The sequence below is a fragment of the Simochromis diagramma genome, unplaced genomic scaffold (genome assembly GCF_900408965.1).
Source record: "Simochromis diagramma unplaced genomic scaffold, fSimDia1.1 OVJJ01000387.1, whole genome shotgun sequence".
NCBI classification, from domain to species: domain Eukaryota; kingdom Metazoa; phylum Chordata; class Actinopteri; order Cichliformes; family Cichlidae; genus Simochromis; species Simochromis diagramma.
Genome location: NW_024387152.1, coordinates 5502261 through 5523304, shown reverse-complemented (window position 1 = coordinate 5523304; position 21044 = coordinate 5502261). Strand labels below are relative to the sequence as shown.

The 21044-nt window shown below is 38.2% G+C and overlaps 1 protein-coding gene across 1 annotated transcript; it reads left to right on the top strand.

Moving 5' to 3' along the window:
* Nucleotides 1-5738: 5738 nt before the first annotated feature.
* LOC120743613 (endothelin-3-like) lies at nucleotides 5739-16341 on the top strand. Its single transcript, XM_040047294.1, has 4 exons — nucleotides 5739-6124; nucleotides 6254-6458; nucleotides 10788-10940; nucleotides 12731-16341. Exons 1-4 carry the CDS (start codon nucleotides 6055-6057, stop codon nucleotides 12783-12785), a joined length of 483 nt encoding a protein of 160 aa, XP_039903228.1. The 5' UTR covers nucleotides 5739-6054; the 3' UTR covers nucleotides 12786-16341.
* Nucleotides 16342-21044: the final 4703 nt, after the last annotated feature.

Sequence of the window (21044 nt, the reverse complement as noted above, 5' to 3'; positions counted from 1 at the left end):
GAGTGTGATTATACCGCAATTACATGTAGGATGACTGAAAACTGACAAATTGCTTAAACAGAAATGCTAACGTGATTTAGCGTTTTCAACCTTCCTCTGTGAAAAGTAAGTGCAGATACTGAAAGCTGTATGAAACTTGAGCCATCTAAGATTTCAATGTTTCCTGCTTTAGGTTACTTCTAATACCTTACTGTTTTTAAACAACACTAAATTATAGTGTTCTGTTGTCCGTTTTAGTTCTTTGTGTTTCTTAAGAAACATCCAAGCTTTACTCTTTCTCCTTGCTTTTCAAAACCCAGTGTGTGCAAAAAACTTTGTTTCCTAATCCCTGATAATAAGTTAAGCAGTAGATGCCAATCAGAGGGCAGTGTTTCAGCAAGCTTTTATTCTGAGACACATTTCCTGCATTTGTGTCTGTGCAACAGTTTTGGTTTGGCACTCACTGTAGAGAGACTTTCTATCAGTCTCCAATAGTAGCTGTATGCATGTTGCCTGTAATTTTGGCTAACCGCTTATGTTTAAGTCTTTATGCAACAAGAAAAAAAAAACAGCTCCATCACAAGTGTCTTGGAATGCAAATTGTATTTGGGGGTGAATCCACATGGGTTTCTCTCTTTTAAACATGCACCCTGTGTCTTCTGTGGATATGAAGTTAAATTCCAACTTTATTTTCCAATTTAAACTGTCATCTCAAATTTAGGTCATTCTTTCACAGGCCCTCTGTGACTGTTTTAGTTTGACAATATTGATTCAACCACTCTGTGGGTTTTGCATACCCACAATACCGCCAACTTAATGTGAAGCATCACGGAGGTCATACAATTTCCAGCAAGTGCTAGTCATCAGTCATGGTAAACCATATGCTCTTCAACAACAATACCGCAAAGCAGGAAATCTCTGGGGTAGACGGGATCAGCTGCTACTCATTTGAGCGCTATCTTGCTGTGTTTAGTGTTATAATCCTCACCTTGGAAGGATGTTCCGTTCGTGGAAAGTTCAGCACAGCCATACATATTTCTGCAGAGTCTTACAAAAATTGGTTGAAACCCTTGTCTGCATCCAGACGAAACACCTTAAGTAAGTCACTCAGTGAAGAAAGTGCGTGCACCATGACCGGTCAGAGGTGATGGGAGAGACACAGGACAAAAATTACCCCGTGGAAGTGAACCAGACATTAATAATAGCTAATAATTAAATGCAGAGTACATAAGCACATAGAGAGAAAAAGGTGAGTGAACAAGAAACAGTAGATCAATGAAAGCCCCTCGTAGCCTAGGGTTATAGCAACATAACTAAGGGAGGATTCAGGGTCACCTTATCCAGCTCTAACTATAAGCTTTCGCCAAAAGGAAGGTTTTAGGTCTAATCTTAAAAGTAAAGAGGGCGTCTTTCTCCCGAATTCAAACTTGGAGATGGTTCCACAGAACAATGAAGGCTCTACCTCCCATTCTACTTTTAAAGAATCTAGGAACCCAAAGTAAACCACCAGTTTGAGCCTGAAGTGCTCTTCTAGGGTAACGTGGTACTATAAGGTCTTTTAGATAAGATGGGGATTCAAGACCCCTCTTAGACTTGATTCTTAAACTTGATTCTGAATTTAACAGGGAGCCAATGAAGAGAAGCCAATATGGGAGAAATATTCTCTCTATTTCTAGTTCCTGTCAGTATTCCCGCTGCAGCATTTTGGATCAGCTGAAGGCTTTTTAGGGAGTTTTAAGGATTGTCACAAATGACTTGTCAGTTTTCCCACATTCTCACATCTCACAGATATGGCTAAAGATTCACCAGTTAACATAACATGCATGTCTTTGGACTGTGGGTGCAAAAGCGCTCCAGGGATATCCATGCAAAAAACTGGGAGAAGCCCTTGAAAGGCCCTTAAATCTATAAAAGAACCTCCTTGCTGTGAGATGATAGTGCTAACCACTGCACCACAGCGGCACCGCTCATTTTACATGAGTTCATCAGATTCATTTCAATAGGCTTACATATCCCTATCCATCTTAATACCACCTGTTTATTGTTTTTTCCACTCCCTACCTTAGGAGCTCCACAGGATAATGAGCGTGGAAATCCCCAGATTTAGCACACACAAAATGTTTTCTAATAAAACATAAGAGGGCAAGAAAAACAGGACAAAGTGTTAGCTGGAATGCTTCTTTAATGTATTACACTCCCTCATGTCTCCCAGTTCAGGCTAGAATGTGCTGCAAAGAGATTCCCTCTGCCAAAAGCACAGCTATAATAAACACTTTTGGCAGGCTGAAAGTGAACATAAGAATACACGTGTTATAATATGTAACTATATGCATGATTTCTTGAGTCAAAGCGAGGAGAAAATAGATGTATTATTTACAATTGCTACAACAATTTGGGAAATAACAGAAATTTCCAATTGGGAAAACGGGGTAGGTTCGGGGTGGATTTTTAGAATGGTATTGGTAATAGACTGTTATGTTTCATGAGTAAAATTAGAAAAGTTTAATTAAATAAGGCCTGCTATTAGGTTTCACACTCTACAGCTTCAGTTTAATATCCATGATCAGCTATGCCAAACCAAGGTATCCAAGGAGATTTTGTAACATGCTTATTCTGTTTTGACTGCCTAGTTCTTGGTACATAATCAGCATCATATGAAGCTAGAGTGCAACATCAGATTCATCCACCCAGATTGCAGAGATCCTTCACAGAAAACCCAAAATGATACCTTGAAATCATGGGTACATTATGTGACTCCTAAACCACATATTCAGTTTTCTGATAGCTTTCTGTCTCCATAACACTGGTCAGGAAAAAGAAAACAGAATATGGTCTTAATTAATCTGGAATTCTTTCTGTTTCCCAGCTTGGGGATTGTGCCAGAGAACTGGGATATGGCACAAAACCTTAGCCTTGGGGAATTTGGAAAGGAACCAGAGGGCACTCAAGAGTCAGACAGATTTAAGTTTGCTTGGATGCTTCAGTAGGAAAGTTCTAATCCAGAATACTTAATGCAGACTATCCAGAGAATTAGAAGGTAAACATTATATACTTTGGATCATTACACCGATGTATCTAAGTAAGTTTTTCAGTAGTGTTCATATAAATGTGGATGCATTTTCTAGGTTTAATGACACCACTTTTAAATCAAGCCTAATCATAATCTACACTTTATCTTATAGTTTATTTTTAGACAGCTATTTCTGCAAATAGGAAAAAAGCACTTCCATATTTGAGAAATGAGCATTTCTTTGCGCTCCTTTTTGATATGTAATCTGATTCAGAACAGGTGGAGTGATACTGGAGTGTGTTTTGCTTTATTTTGTATTTCTTTTTTTCCCCTCTTTTTCCTAAATTATTATCCGTGTATTGTTTATATGTTAGAAAGAAACTGAACAAGACACCTTCTTCAAGCAGTGGTACAGGAAGAAGTCTGCATCCTTCAAGAAAAAACATGATTTTCATGCAGGACAATGCTCCATCACACGCGTCCAAGTACTCCACAGCGTGGCTGGCAAGAAAGGGTATAAAAGAAGAAAAACTAATGACATGGCCTCCTTGTTCACCTGATCTGAACCCCATTGAGAATCTGTGGTCCATCATCAAATGTGAGATTTACAAGGAGGGAAAACAGTACACCTCTCTGAACAGTGTCTGGGAGGCTGTGGTTGCTGCTGCACGCAATGTTGATGGTGAACAGATCAAAACACTGACAGAATCCATGGATGGCAGGCTTTTGAGTGTCCTTGCAAAGAAAGGTGGCTATATTGGTCGCTGATTTGTTTTTGTTTTGTTTTTGAATGTCAGAAATGTATATTTGTGAATGTAGAGATGTTATATTGGTTTCACTGGTAAAAATAAATGATTGAAATGGGTATATATTTGTTTTTTGTTAAGTTGCCTAATAATTATGCACAGTAATAGTCACCTGCACACACAGATATCCCCCTAAAATAGCTAAAACTAAAAACTACTTCCAAAAACATTCAGCTTTGATATTAATGTGTTTTTTGGGTTCATTGAGAACATGGTTGTTGTTCAATAATAAAATTATTCCTCAAAAATACAACTTGCCTAATAATTCTGCACTCCCTGTATGATGATATTAGCAGGTTTGCTCATGAATGATCGCAGCCTCAAGATGGAAAGCCAGCTGAAAGGAAATTGGAGTTGGAGGCTCAGCGAGATATGTTTGTTTTTATTCACTTGAGCACCCTCATTCACAAACCCTTTGTGGTCTGCGGGGTTGATTTGGTTGGGTTTGCAATTTTTCAGCATCCAACATCTTAACTGACTATTTCTGTATGTGATGTACATCAGTAATGGCACCCCCCACCCCCCTGGCTGCTTTCATGATTTATGCTGCCACTTGAATTTTCAGTGTTAGTTCTATGTGTCTATGACTACTTCATGACTTAGAAATGTAACTTATTCCTCCCTCATTGTTCAGAGCTGGGCTGGAACTGGCTCTCACTGAAATATGACTGATATTTTCGATTTGGTTGTAAATCAGTCACTAAATGCTTGATATGTTTGTCTTACATTCATCACCAGACAAGTTCTGATGATTAATTGGATCAGTCAACAACATTCCTGTGTACCAATAAAACACCTGTGTTGCTTTGGCTGTCTCTTCCAAGTCTCTTCATTCTGGCTTGTGTTCTTGATAGGTGGTGGCCACGTAACTGATCCAGTTTTGTATGGTGTCCCAGGTCGTTTGCAAACTGCTAAGTTTACTTTATTTGCACGCCAAACACCAGCAACTCTAGCATAAACCTTTTATCTGGTCTGGAAGTTGAGAGGAAATTGCTAAATTCAAAGGCAAATCTTTTTATTGTAACTCCTTTTTTGCAAAAATGCACAGAAGGAAAGCGGTGTAAAAAAAAATTGCAACCTACACAGGTCTCCAGTCTATTGCAGTGTAAACACTGAAAGACAGACAATCCTTCACGCTCACATCTACGGACAATTTAGAATTGTCAGTCAACTTAACATGTGTGTCTTTGGACTGTGGGAGGAAGTCAGAAACAACTTAGAACATAGGAACTCAATCCTTGGGTGGCAGGTGGATTTGAGCCCATGATCTTCTAGTTGTGAGGTGACAATGCTAACCACACACACGTTAAATACACTAAAATGAAATCATAAATAGGCTTGAATGAATTAAAACACTGACTTTAATGATATTTATATATTAAAAAAGTGTTTACAGCTGACTTAGTAACAAGCTCTACCCATAAAATTAAAAGGCCTATCAAGGGGGAAATACACTTCCTGTGTGGCAGCAACACCAAGATGGCCTAGAAGTGGGTTTGTTTAAATCAGCTGCACTATAAACATGAAAATAGCAAAAAGTGATAAGTGGTTCTGGGCAGCACACCAAGAAAGCTCCTGGCTTCAGTCTCCTAGTTGGGGTGGGGCCTCTGTGTGTTGAGTTCATACCCTCATGCGCCAGTCAGTGGCAACAGGACAGCACTGATTAGTGCAGCTGAAGGACTTATTTCACTATCAGGACCACGTTTGTCTCTTTTATCCATCACTGAGCAATACCTTTTTATGGGTTATAAGAGCATTACTATTCAAGAGTATCAATATTCATTCATTGATTTATTCATAAAGGTGTCCAGTAAAAATGAGTAAAAGCATTAAAGAAATAAGTATGAATAGGCATATATGTAAATACATACACTGCTGCTGCATCTGACAGAGGGTGGGTGCTAGGAGAGGTGTGGGCGTGTACCCTCCGAAGTTCCGCATGTCTTAGAAGGCAAAGAGACTTCAAGGGTTTGTTCCTCGCCTCGCTCCAAAGACCGCACTTGTTTTGCGACTGCGGCAGTCGGAAGCTTGGATTAGAATAAACACGTTCCCTTCACCTCAGTGTAAAAATTGCAGGTACAGGATTTACGGGATGAAGTCATTAGAATGAAAGACGACGTCCTCCGACACTTGTTTTTTCATCTGCGGACCACATGAACTGCACACGGACACACGCCAAAGTTAATGGATCGATGATGGTTGGAGATTAATTTGCTTCCTCGTCAGGCGTTTGCTTTATTTTGTGGAATATATTGAGACATGGCAAAGATGCTGTCCATCTTCGCAAGAGTCGTGCTTTTCAAGATACTGGCAGTTATTGTCTTGCAAGGTAGGCAATAAGATATATTTATTTTTTAAGGTTGTTTATGAATCCACTCAGTACCTTTTTTATTTATGAAGAACTTCTGATTTAGCTGTTTACTATTATTTTTTATTGTTTTGTTTTTTTTAAACATAGCTTCTTCTAATAACGGTATCTTGGCGTCCCGCGCCTTGGTCCAATTGGACTCAAAGGTGTTTGGCTCCCGGGGATCCGCTGACTCACAGCTGTCTGAGACAACAGAAGCAAAGTCCAGACAAAAGCGCTGCACCTGCTATTCCTACAAGGATAAAGAGTGCGTCTACTACTGCCACTTGGATATCATCTGGATCAACACCCCCGAGTAAGGCACGCTTTATTAAGTTCATTCCGCTTTTGTGCAAGAATCCCAGAGGTTGCACATAGTGATGTCCGATTCGTGAACGAATCGTTCAATACTTGAGAATCACTTTACTGACTCGTGAATCATGATTCACAAGTCCAACTGACTCACTGACTCATCCCTGTTTCTGTTAGCAAACTAATTCGCTTAGTAGAAATATATCTAGCTTATAATTAAAATTGCAGGGGGGAAAAAACAACAGCCAGTTTCTTAACAAAAGCATTTCTGCTCTGAACTGGAAGAAAAAACCCTGAGTAGAAGCTCACATCAAGAAAATAGCTCCTCGGTTCACAGTAGCATCGCTCTGCTAACATGCTAACAACACATTTGAGCTGCTCACCCCCTCCCTCCTGTGCTGAATCATAGAGCGAGCGAACGAATCACTCACTCACCCCCTCCCTCCTGGCTCACAGCTTCTCCTTCTTCTTCTTGGTTGGCAACCAATGTTAAGGCGCATTACCGCCCCCAGGCTCACAGCTCAGTGGACATTTAGATGAGAAAATATATATTTAACACATTTAAGGAAAACACTAATAAAATAAAAATAAACAAAATAAATGTTTATTAAGCAATTTTGATAGGAAATTGCTTAATTTTAGAAATGTTTTTGCTCTTTTTTGCTCTATAAAATAGTTGTTGTTTTTTTAGAATCATTCATCTTAGCAGTGGGATTTACATGAAAAGAGAAACAAATTAAGTTTGAGTGAAAATGTACATTTTTTGCACTCTCTGGTCAACTGACTCAGTGAATCAAATAACTCAAAAAAAGCGATTCACTTTGGTGAGTGACTCATTAAAACTCGATTCAGTAAAAAGAATCATATTTACCATCACTAGTTGCACAACGTCTCCTCGTTTGTCAGGAGTGATAAGAAGTAGCAATTTAGAGTCTTTCAGACGAAGATTGGCACGTGGCTTTTTTTTGCAACTGAAATAGGAGCCGTGCACTAGAGGCACCACACATTGCAGTTACACCCAGTTACCCACCCCGAGGCACCAGATTCAAGTGATGGCAGGCCCAACAGATTGCCAGTGTTCCTGCAACAGTTTGGAATCAGGCAGGTGGAGGACATTATTTACCAAAGTTAGTGCATTTATTGTGTTTTCCAGGCACGCCATGAGTCATAGCCTAAGTCTGTCTATTGATAAAATGCAATGACAGATTTCTTCATTGCGCTGGCTGAAATGATTTGACAGATATATTTAGGATTGGGTAGTAACAGGTTATGTGGGAACAATTAAGTAAGTATTGTTACATCTTTAATGATTATTTGATTCTATGTTAATTAAGTTATGTATTTAGCTTTATCTAGCTATAGCCTTTACTATTGCTATTAACTGGTGAAAAACACTTGATAAGGGGTGTTTCTTAGACAAGTTGTCAAAGTTATGGCTGGAGAAAAAAAGGAGTCGAGTTGATGTTTGCTGTCAGCAGCAAACATCTCAACTACAAATACAAAAAGGGGCAGTCTAAGATGCTATACGTCTACCAAGGATTTGGTTTAGTTTCAGATCTTTTTTTTTGTTGAAAAAATTTGACGTGAAGACATGGTGTAAAGCAGACCTTCCCAAAGTGTGGGGCCCGCCCCCTGGGGGGGCGCAGAGCCATTGCAGGGGGGGCGCAGCATGAAAAGGGAAACAACAAAACAACGCTTGGACACTGCTAGCACGGGGCGCCCACACAAACACAAAGCAGGAGATGAAGCATCGCTGAATATGTTTCCAAACCAACTTCATTCTAAGCCAAAGACTAGAAAATATGGTGAAGCATATCTTCTCTTTGGTTTCACCTGCACAAGTGCCGAGGTAGGTCTCCCCTGCAGAATTGGTTTTCCCTGCCTCGAGAGCATGCGCTGGGCTCTTCAAATCACGGACAAACAGTATCCCACATTCTTGATTTTTAGTTCACAAACACTTGTTGTAATAAATAACTACTCCTGACATTTTGGAGATATTAGCTCTTTATACAGTAAAGTTACAGCGGGATACAAATAATATCAGGCCGTACCTGCCACGATTTGTTCGATGGTTCAAATCACGGACAAACAGTATCCTACAGTTGTTCATGTTTTTAAACCGATTTTGCACAGAGAGGCATTTTTTGAAAAATGTATTGATAGCAATGTTGAATATTATTACACAGGAAAAAAAAAAAACTACATGTAAAATAATTACACACACTCTGCCTTTCTAAATGGAGGGACAGTAACTGCCTGTGTATGTAAGTGTGTAAAACCTGCAGATAGTCAGATTAACAGTATTTTGTCTCTATCTGCCATTCTGCAATTCATCTCCTGTAAGCAATAACGTGGCGCACAGCGTGACGTGGATAAAGGCTCATACCTTTAATGTTGCATGACAAACTCTGTATTCCTCGTCCACACGTAAAGGCAAAAACGGAGTTTTAAAAAATCTCCGTTTTCGGTGATTCCAAACGCCGTTTACGTGTGGACGAAACAGCTGCGTTTTCAAACACCCCGTGTACTTGGCGGACGGCAGCGTAAAAAGAGTTAGTAGTTTATTTCTTACTACCTAATTATTGTATTGCTACCTAACTGTTTGTGTGAAGCCGCAAGAGCAAAATGGGTCTGTGTGTTGGAGGATTGTTGTGCGTGTGCGTGCGTGGGCGCGCGAGAGGGGGGCGAATTTTTTTGTAAAAAAAGTCCAAAACACTTGTAAAGTGTCGATTTGCAACAGTATCAAATTCTGCACATCAAATTCAGATTTCCTTTTAAGTTAGGCCAAGCACCACATTTAGTAACATTTTCATAACTTTTTATAACTTTTGAATAATCCTGCTCAGGAACGGACAAACAGTCAAACCAATCTAGTCACAAAATCCTCTTTGGCTGAAGTCTTACAGATAAATATTCCTTCTCAGTTAGTTAGCTGGCTTTTTATTTCCAGCTATAGGACTCATCATCTAACTTGTGGCCTGCCACTTGCAGTTTGAGTTCAGCTAAAGATCTGTAAAGTAAGGTAAAGGCAGATGCCCAAACACCTGCCAAAGTTCTAAAACCTTTTTGTTATGTCAGTTTCTCCTATAGTGGGTGTGTCCTTACACACATATTTACATGGATACGCGCACACACAAAAAGGTGAAAATAATACCAGTAACTCTATTGCGGCAAGTATTAGGTGCATTATGTGCGTGTTGAAAACTTGTTCTTACATGGTTGGAGCACTGCACTGAAACAGAAGACTCCCAAAAGGATTCGATGCTTTTGAAACAAAAACATAGCAAACCCTTAGTTAGAGGAGAAATCCCAAATGTTCCATCCTTTTGTTCTTGCTTACAAGACTAACTTTGAAGTATTTGTGTGTACATACAGTACGACATCTCCTCTACAGCTCCAAGTTTGATCAAAAAGATCCTACACATTGTAAGAGTGTTTAAAGTAAAGCTTTCCTCAAATCCCTTCTTTCACTTTGGAATAACTGCCCCAGCTGACAACAGCATTTCGCTACATTGAGCGTGATCTCTGACTCACAGCCCCGACTTTAGATTGAACAGGTATTAGGTTCAAATGCATTTCACCCTGAAGTTAATTACACAGGCTGAAGTTCCAGTGGAAAAAGACACAGTAAAGGCAGCCCAGCAAGATGCCAGCAACACTGTAGGTACTCAGTCAGTTATAAGCAGCAGGCAGTCTGACATAATCTGTCAAATCTACAAAAGAAAGGCTTTTATCTGTCAATTCAATGAATCTTTTATTTGTCATACAGAAATGCCCAGACAATAAAATGTTGACATTGTCAGCAGACCCCCCCCCCCCCCCCTCCCCAGAACCTCGTAGGTCTTAAAGATATAAAGGCCTCTATATAGATCCTTATTTTTCACAGAATCAATCACACATGGTTGAAAAGAGATGAGTGGAAAGAGAAAGAAAAGAAGTGATGCCTACCTGGCACTTGGAATCTAAATGTTATCCAGATGCGAGGATTAGGGCCAGAATAGACACTATAGTGATGGATGCTGACATTATAAATGTGATATATCGAAGTCATATGTCAGGTTTGCTTTTTATTCAGTTTCACTGACCTTTCTGGCTGCATTTTCCATTATCAAAAGAACAAATGTTCCCTGGTTCACTGGAGAACATAAAAATGTAGTTGTTTAAAAATTGCTTTAAAATGAATAATTAAAACTTAAAACAAATTTTTTTCTGCGTAGGGTTTGAGCACTGACAGTGTGAAAGTCCTGATGTATCTGCTCCATTTATTATTTTCGCTTTGTTTTGTTCATCTGTTGCTAAATGCTGAAAAAAGGCCTCTCTCTGTCCTTCTAAGGCGCACTGTGCCGTACGGAATGTCGAACTACAGAGGACGTCAGCGAAAACGACGTGGTGTTCAGCCGTCCCAACACGAGGGGGCAGAGACACCGCGCTGCCGTTGTGTTGTGACCGATGCAGACCCGGAGTGTCGTGATTTTTGTCTGTCAAGGTCAGTCTGATTATTTCTGTAAAAATGATATTGAGACAATCCTTTTTCTCTCTCTGCTTTTGTGAATTTTGATTGCGTCCATAAATGAGCCTAAAGAGTGACAGAAATAAACCTTGTGCTGACAAGAGGCTTATAATAAATTTAACATGAACTTCAGAAAATGCCCAGACAGAAATGTTGACATTGTCAGCAGTTCTACTTTCTGACAGGCCAGATCCTGTATTTGAATTACTCTGGTTTATCTGTACGGTGCTGCCTTTAGAGCCCACAGGACAAAAAATATGTCTACACAGTTGCTTTGGACAGCTGTGCTATTCTCACATGGACACAGTTTGAGAAAAACACCCAGACTTTTCGCTTCGTGTAAAATATTTTTTCAGCAATGGCTTGCACTACCTAACAAGAAAATCAGTATTGAGTTAGGTTCTTCTAGGTGGGCATCTTCTAGCACATTGGCAAGGTGGTTAGCACAGTTGCCTCACAGCAAAAAGGCCCTGGGCTTGACTCCAACCCCTGACTGGGGCCTTTCTGTGTGGAGTTTGCATATTCTCCCCGTGTCTGTGTGGGATATCTGGGTTCTCCGACGTGCAATTATTGGAGTTAGGTTAACTGGGAATTCGAAATTGATCCTAGATGTGAATGTGAGTAGTTGTCAGTCTCTCTGTGTTAGAGATTGGCGACGTGTCCAGGTGTACCCCGCCTCTCACGCTATGACACCTCCAGCCCCCTCCAGGCTCCAGCCCCCCTCTCAACCCTGAATTAGATGGAAGAAAATAGATGGATGGTTACTCCCGAGCAGTGGTGTGACTGGTACTTTTTTTCTTATAAATATAACTGATAGGCACATCGTCTAGCCTGTTATCAGACAGAATAGGCAACTTTTTCTTGCAGTGGTTTGTCATTGACATTTAATTTATTTTGGGCTTACCTTACGTTTGTTTTTTACGTAGTGATAGAAATCCATTTTCTCCTGCTGATGATTCAAGACCAGCTAACACAATTTCAAGTCAGCTCTGATGAATAGCAGTTTGTTCAATAGCTGTGCGGAAAACATCCCATGATAAATCACTGCGCGAAAAGCCTGAACTTCAGCAGCATGCAGCACTTTAAATCGCCACATAAGTGCAGGGTAATAGCTGTTCATAGGTTTCGTAGGCTGCACAAACAAGTGCTATCAGCTGCTTCTTGGAACTGCCCGTAATTGTTAGGGAGCTGAAATTTCCTTCAGTTTGACAAGCCTGGACAGTCAAAAGTTAACTTTCAAGCATGAGGGAGGTTCTCATACTGAAAGGAAAATGCTGTGACATTTACAAATCTAAATTAGGATTGTAGTGGGCCACCACAAATCCAGAGCAAGCACTTTTCTCTAACAAACTGTAGCTTGAATAGATTCCTGGTGTTTAAATATGCTGTGATCAATGGACAGTGTGCTAATTTATAAAATAGACACAAAACATATACATAAGTGTTTGACTCTTCCTACTTATTTTAAGCAGAAACTTGTAGTATATTTTTAGTAAATTGGGCATTTGTTTAAAATGGGAAGAAAGAGGTTGGTGAATAAATCTGTCAAGTATCTGATTTTACTGTACTGTGTGCTTCTGGATACAGCACATTTGTCTAAATAAGGGCAATTTGTATTACTGTATAATCCCACACTGGGGACCATGAAGTGAAGCCACAATGACGCAATCTCTTTTGAGTCTCCTAACTTTATGGATCTGCAGCACTGAATTGCAATATTTGCTTCATCAGTATTACTAATTTAGTCTGATATGTTCTCTTCAAAGCTCCATACAGATCCTCCCAACCCGAAGTCGTCATAAAATTCCTGGACTTGGATGACAGTTTGATGCACCTCCATCTTCTTCTCTTCTTCTTGGGTGAATGGACCCTTCATTTCTTTCCGTTTGGCACTTTGCCTTCCCAGGTACGCACAGGGAAAGAACTTTGGAGTTTAACACTGCCGACATTCCTCAGCATCATAACTCTTGGAGCAAGTTGGTTTCAAGAACTCAGAAACTTCAGCAAATGTGATACAGACCGCGGAGCCTATCCCCTTTCGATCCCATCTGAGAGCCTCACGAGGAGAATTTTAACCACAGCATAATAGCTGGTGACCTTTTGTTATGCAAAGCTCGTTTAGACCCACCCTTTGCGTTCATATGTAGCTTTATGAACTGCCTTTGACTCAGTCTTTAAAAATAATGAGATCATATCAATGTATATAGGAAGACGGAGGCATTTTTGCAAAAATGCTGTAGAGGGAAAAGCGCCAGGAGGAGCTATGTAAAGCAGGATGAAGCCATGATATTTTGATGTTTTGCCTGATACTTTGCCATTAAAACACCATTCCACAATGGAGAATGCCACTTGTGTTATGAGGCATATTACTGAGTTTTGGTTTATAATATTATGTAGCCTGTATGGAGGGCATTTAATTATATTATTTGTTAAAACCATTATTGATGTTCATCAAGCTTTCATCTCAGTTCCACAGCAAACTCAGATTAATAGCAACTTCAGAGCCAGTGAACTGCTTTATGGTGTATAGCTAGGATTCATGTAAAAAAACAACTATGCGATGCATCTTATTATATCATTACCCTTCAGCTGAGCAATAAATACATTTATTCAGTGTCCTCTAACAGATTCTGAGCAAGCAAACTTTGCTTATTTATTCTCTAAAATGTTTGCACCTTTCAGAATTTAGAGTAAAAGTAACAAAAATATTCTCACAGCAGAAAAACTGCAGTTAGTATAAACTAAAGCCAAGTCAGATTACGCAGACTGCTCTAGAAAATCAAACAGGAAAATTACAGGAGTAAATGTTAGTGTCTGTTGCTTAATTTATGGAGTTTAAAATGAGGAAGCTCTAATAATTGACTTATATTAGGCCCTCGAGCTTAAACTAGCATTACAGTGTTTTTCACATATTTCATGTGTAGTCACAGGTTCGGGAATGCAGCTCCTAAATTAAACTTGTCAAAATTGGCATCTGTGTGCAAGAAAGATAAGAAAAAGGATGAGAGGCCGTGAACATTAAGCAATGTGATAACATTGATTGTGGAAAAAAAGTAGTATTGTTACACTTAAAGAGCTACTTTTTAATGTGAGGAGAACAAGACCGTGTCTATAGTTATTAGTTTAGTTTTGTTAAAGAATCCAGTGTTGAAAGCAAGCATATGCCATGATATGATATGTAACATATTGGATGCACAGAGTCAAAACTATGCATGCGTTTTCCAAATTACAAATAGACTTTCAAAAATCTCCTCACTTTGTGTTGTATGTACAGTGTGTGAGTGTGTGTGAATTGTATGTACATTTAAAAGCTCGTATTCCCATTCCTTAATCAACCGTTAAACATAGCAGGTCAATAAAAAAGAAGCTTACTCAAAATAGAGGTGGGAGCCAGGATTTCCTTTAACAGTATGACAAAACATCATTAACACTGGCAGTAACAGTGGTTTATTATAGAGATGAAATAACTTTTCTTCCTGTAAGACTGGTAACTTTATATAATCTGTTAGCCAGTAATAGTGACTATTTTCATGCTATTTACTTGTTGTATGCTTTTTATTAAAACAGGTGTGACTCTTAATCTTTGGACAAGATTTCAGGAGATATGAGGAGCAGTAAACAGAGTAATTTACATGTAAATCCTTTCAGTTATATAAGTGAACCTTTTTATATGGTGTGACAAAATTTCACACTTCTTTTTCACCATTATGTAAATCCTGCTTTTTCTTTAAATTCTCTTTCTGTGTATTTGATCCTCACACCATACAAATACTTCATTACACATATACAGCTGCCTCAGACTGCGTAAATGTACAATAAGTACCCAGTCCCGATGAAGTGAAATTCTTTCATTAGAAATGGAGCTTCTCTGGTCTAGAAAAGTGGTTTGATGTGGGGAAGTACTGAGTACAGCACAGCTGAGTAGCCTCAGGGTTTGTTGTCTGTTTATTGTCTGCACAAGGTCAATCACAGTGCTTTAACTCTTTTCACCAAAAATTACTCACTCGTAGCGATCACATGTGCTGAGTTGAATTTATGATATCTACGCTGTAGCCCAACTCATGCTCAGATTGTGAGATGGGAACTGCCGCCACATGTATACAAATATTTTATCTCTCTAAGCCAGTCCACCATTGTACAGTATTTAATACATTTAAAATCTAAAACTTGATATTATTAATTATACAAGTTTCATTACCTGCTTTTTTTTCTTGTGCTAAAAAAAAGATGAGCAATAAATAAAGCGAATACCAGGAGTTACAAAGTTTTTCAGCAGATACTGTGAGAAGCTGATATAAGCTGTGGTTTGTTACGCTTTCTTTCAATCTTGATATCTTGAAATAACAAAGTTATCCAGATAATGGGATAATGTCCTTGTAATCTATGCAAAAGAAAATATTTCTCTATGTGATCACGAGATAATTTTCTAATTAATTTGAGTCTTTGTTTTCTCAAGAACAGGAGGAAAATGTCTTTTCATTATAAGAAAACATGTTGGCTATCCTGAGATTGTGAGATAATTTGCCTTGTGATAACATATTTTTAAAAATCGCGACCATGGTCACTTTTTGCTGTTGTTGTTGTTGTTTTTACATTTTTGTTTTACATTTTATCCATTAAGGCATTATTTTGTTTGAAATTTCTATCACACAACACCTTCCCCTTGTAGACAGACTGAGGTCATATGGACCCTCTGAAACACTAATACCACCTATCATCTTGGAATGTCACTCTAAGTCCACCCTAAATAAGCCTACCCTGGAGCCTCAGTGTAAACCTACAGTGAGCAAGGTCTTATTCCCACAGTATACCATGGGAAATATTTCCGAGCAGACATCCTGACTATTCAACAGCAGGTTCAGGGCCCCTGTGTGGCTTACAGTTTGCTGTTTGTGTTCTGGCTCATTAAATAAATGAGCCCGGTGTGTCGTAGAGTGAACTTACCGGTCCTAATCACTGATAATAAAGATTGCTCCTTTCACAACAGATTATCCAGATATGATAAAATCATCAGGATGTTTAATTACATTTATTGTTTGTTTATGTTCAATTTATTTTGATCATGTAAACAACATACAGAAGATCATTAAGGAAAGAAAAGAAAAAAGAAATGCTTCACAAAACGCACGTCAATATTGCTTCACCTATTCTGATTCAGTTACATGTAGAAAAGTACGGCATCTTATCAAATATGATATGATAATTATGATATTATGTTGCTCAAATGCACACTAACTGAGTCTAATGGAGCCCACCTTCCACATCGAACATGATATTTGTTGTCATTTTACAGTTGTTTGTAAACAAAATGTAATGTATTGTGATGTGAATATGCATTAAAGTCTTTTATGCTTTGATTAAATAATAACCAGCTTTTAAAAATGCTGTTATTTTATTGTTCATGAGACGACAGCATATTTATTATTATTATTATAATAGTAATAATGTTATGAGCAGGCACCATTTGGATGCCAACATCGGTATATCAGAGTATTTCAACTGCTGCTGAAAAATGAATTATTAATGCCAGAGGTCAAAGGAGAATAACCAGACTGTGTTAAGCTGTAAAAAAGGCAACAGTAACTCAAATCAACACTTGTTACAAGGTATGCAGAAGAGCACAACACAATACAAGGAAAGTTAAAGCAGATGGGCTACAGCAGCAGAATGGCACCAGGTGTCATTTCTGTCAGCTAAGATTGGGAAACTGAGCCACAATTCAAATGGGATCATCGAAATTGGACTGAAAAACCTTGGACAAACATTGCCTGGCCTGATGAGTCTCACTTAAAGGTGCAACATTCAGATGGTAGGGTCAGAATTTGGTGTAAACAACATGAAAGCATGGATCTTTTTTTGGCATACTTTGAACTCCTTGGTACCAACTGAGCATTGTTTAAATGCCAAGCCTAGTGAGCTTGTTGTTGACCATGTTCATCCCTTTCACTGTACACAAATGACCCCCACAGTCTCACACATAGCTCAGTCCAACAGAGCATCTATGGGATATGTTGGAATGAGAGACTGGCATCATGGATGTACAGCCAACAGATCTGCATCCACTGTGTGATGCTATCATTTTAACATGGGCCAAAATCTCTGAGGAATGTTTCCAGCACCTTGTTGAATCTATGCCATGAAGAATGAAAGCAGTTCTGAAGGCAAAAAGGGTGTTCAACCCAGTCCTAGCAACGTGTAACAAAGGAAGTATCTGAATGTATTTGTGTAATTAAAAAAAGCACGTATAATATTTTAAAAAATGACGAAATGCTTCTCTGCTTTCCAGAGCAAGTTTAAAACTACATTCTTTCTTGATACTTCACACTGAGGGGGCTTTATTTCTTTATTTCTTTTATTTATTTATTTTTTAAAGTTTTTTGCGTTCCACTTAAACCTCAACCTGATGTTTCTAGATCTGAAAAATCACTCTAAGCTGAAGCCAGCATAAAAGAGGTTGGAGCCAAAGTGTGAAACATTTGGAATCAATTCCTTGATTTATGATGAAGTGGTCTACTGAATCATGCCTGACATAAAGGTCTCCTGGCATGTTTATGAGTCACACTTTTAAAAATGTATTCCAAATGATATTTATAAGGTATTGGGGTGCTAAAGATTGTAAGTCATCTCTGTAAACCGGTACAAAGCTCAGCGCTTACAAAGTTCTTATGTGCCACCTGTAATTTAACTCAGAGTTTTAAACTTTCATCAAGTATTTGTATGTTTTTTGTTTGACCCCTTTAAAATATCTAAACATTGATTGAATTCATCCTGTGAAAATGAATTAAAAGCAAAAGATAAAATTGTGAATCTAATGTTATTGCTATGTGCCAGTTTAGTTTTGTTGTTAATCATAAATAAAATAATAAAAAAAAATGTACAAGACATAAAATTAAATGATAATAATATAATAATACATGTGGCATGCAATTAAAAGCAGTTACCTAACTATATATATGTATGCATATAAAAATTCATATGAAATAACCTTTGGCTTTTGCAGTCACCAGATCCTAAGCTAAAAGAACAGCTGTGGGAGATTTTAATCGCCCTTGTCATCACCAATATTAAAACACCAAGTGCAGGAATATGTTTTGCTCAGTGAATTTTTGCTAAGGTCCAATGAAGCTTTTCTGTAGAGACATGGTGCAGCCAACACCTCAACGCCGCAACTTAACTTTAATTTCTATATTAAAAAAAAAAAAAAAAAAATCGATTGTGATTCTCCAGTTGTTTTAAAGACCACTGAGTACTAACAGCCAACATTTTCTGTGTGTCTGACCTTTTGTCGCGCACTTTTTTGCTAATGTGAACTGTGAACTTTAATCTTGTTCCATAACATGCAACTGTACATTATGGATGGTAAATACATACATAACACTGGGGAACAAAGTCAGTCAGGCCTTTACAACAAAGGTTTGTGTTTCAACTTGAAAGACAAGGGGAACATTACCATGCTGCAGACAACCAGTACCTGCAATTTATTGGCACTGCGGAAATCAGAAGTTAAAATACAAAGAACAAAAACCAACAACCCAAAGCATTTAAATACTTTTTATTTACCCTTTTCCTATCTTTGAGTGTACATTTAAGCTCCTTTAAACAACATCTGGCCAGACATCTGGGACAGAGAGATTCATGGCCTATAAGCAGTCATTTCCCTATTAAAACATCAAAACTGAGCAATGTGTTATTAATCCAGAACAAGGACAAATATCTTCACAAAATGGCATTGTCCATGAAATCTAACTACAAGCGAAATAATTCAGAGCAGCTGCAGCGACATCAGACCTTAGTATTTTGGTTAGCTTTATTGTTTTGGTTTACTGCCTCCGCAGCAGTGTAAAAATAACAAATTTAGGGAAGAAGCTCTAAAAATGTAGACTGTCTGCCCAGCACCAAACTGCAGGATATTAGCAAAGAGCCAAGTAAACATATTAAAGCGTAGCATCTGAATAACAATGAATTTATTAATATGTAAGATCCAGCTGTGGTGCAAATCTACACTAAAGAGAATGTCTTTAAACAACTGGCAGTAAACTGAAACTAGCACTTGATTTACTTAAAGAGAACATACATCACACATACAGAATATGATCTCCAGCCCAAACCTCTTGGTATTCAAGGATGAGGAAGTTTTTCTCATACGTCTTAAGAAAAATATACTGCTACCCAGAGGGCATGATTATGTAGAATTTTCCTTTCTTTTTCAAACCGCAAGGTAAATCATGGGAGGAAAAGTCTTTCATAACATTTGACTTCTTATGCAGCTGAGAGTCAAATCTCACCTCGAGGAAGAAAGTAACATGCAAACACTGGTTTGTTCTACTGAGGAATGTGAGGAGTGTTCCCAATTGAACTGTTGTTCCCAGTGGATGACCTCAACATTCAACTGTTGCTTTAGTAACATTATTCTAAACAAACTAATGAAGCAATCCGTTGTTTGGTGATTAAACCTGTTTTGTACATGTATAGTTAGCTTATATGCTAACTACAGTTTTTCTGGCTTTTTTGTTTTTGTTCAAATTGAAAAGTTTCCTAAATATAAACTTACTTCTGGTTGTGTCAAATGTGAGAAATCTTTATTTTTATCAATTTGAGTGGGCTCAAGCTCACCTAGGGAAGGCTGATGTATAAAAAAATCTTGCGCTTTGTAGTCATGATCAATTAGATTGTGTGTGTGTGCTTCACTGAACTTCTTATAAATTGACTTTTATTATATTTCTAAATACTTGTTGTTAAAAAAATAATAAAAGGAATATTTCCAAAGAACTGGTTTGCAGCCTGCTGTTAAATAAATTGTCTTCTGTTTTCCAAATTATTAGTCGATGTCACAGAAGAGAAAGTGTCTGTTGTGTGAAAGAGAAATGGGCACAACAGAAGCAGCAGGAGTCTTCAGTCTGTTCACTTTAGTGTGAATTTGTTTATTTAACCATGGACGTTAAACTGCACTATCGAACAATGAAGTTAATTATCTTTCAGAAATACCATCGATTTTGGTCCTTTCTGTGTTTTTTATTTTCACTTTTTGCTTTTGGATTAAATAAAATGCGCTCTGATCAGTGATCACTGCAGATACCCGCAGAACTTACATAACTGAAGCAAGCATCGCATTAATTGGCCTAAATAACACCTCAAAGTGAAAACATGTTTATTAGCTTGAGTAAAAATGCTAAATGTTTGTACCTGTAAAAAAAACAGGCCGCTTTGGAGGATGATTACTTTCTCATTTATCAGAATAAAGCTGTCTGTCAGAGCTTTATTTGATGATGTGCCCACAGGGAGCCAAGAAGTGCAGTGTATGAGTACAGGCTGTAGCACCACACCAGGTGCACGTAGATGTAATTATGTGTGAAGATTCCTTCAGGAATTTAATAACATGAATGAACAACCTATTGGCCTCTGGGCTTGATTACTGCTCCCCTCTGACAACTCAATTTTTAGAACACGACATTTTACGATGTAGAGTTAACACCTATAGTACTGATCGGAGAAATGATTGTTCCATTTCACTGATCCCCATTTTCATTCCAATGTGGTTAATTTCATAGGGGTTTTCACAATTTTGTCAAAGAATGATAACTATAATTATTGCAGAGAAAGACTTTATTTTTTTTTACTGTTTTTCTTAATAAAAGCCAAAAGCGGCGAGCTGGCTGCAGACCTGCAGTTTCCACGCTGAGTGACATTGATGGGACATACTGAGTACTGTATGTGGTTATGTGCAAATGCACATTAAGTGCAGTAAAAATGATGTGGCCTGTAATTTTAGCCTCAAGGGTTTATTTCTGCTTTCAACACCTTTGGAAATTTGCAACATTAATCATTTAGTTAATGCACTTGCAGTAGCGTCATACTTTTCTGTGTGGGTTTTCTCGGGATTTAGTGCAAACTCATTGCCCTGGTCCCTCACGAACCTCTTCATGCCTCCCCACAACTTTTACGATTAATTAAAACTAATTTAATAAAGTACATTTATCCAAGTTTTAAAGCCTAATGCGAGTGCTGTACTTTAGGCTTGCACAATAATTTTCAATTTGGCTAACTTTTTACATTAGCTTTACAACATTTCATATGGAAATT

Bases quoted from the DNA above. Each gene is read 5' to 3' on its own strand.
- LOC120743613 (XM_040047294.1), top strand. From the start codon at position 6,055: ATGGCAAAGATGCTGTCCATCTTCGCAAGAGTCGTGCTTTTCAAGATA. The intron at 6,459-10,787 runs GTAAGGCACGCT...TGTCCTTCTAAG, and splicing joins ATCTGGATCAACACCCCCGA to GCGCACTGTGCCGTACGGAA. The intron at 10,941-12,730 runs GTCAGTCTGATT...TTCTCTTCAAAG, and splicing joins CGTGATTTTTGTCTGTCAAG to CTCCATACAGATCCTCCCAA.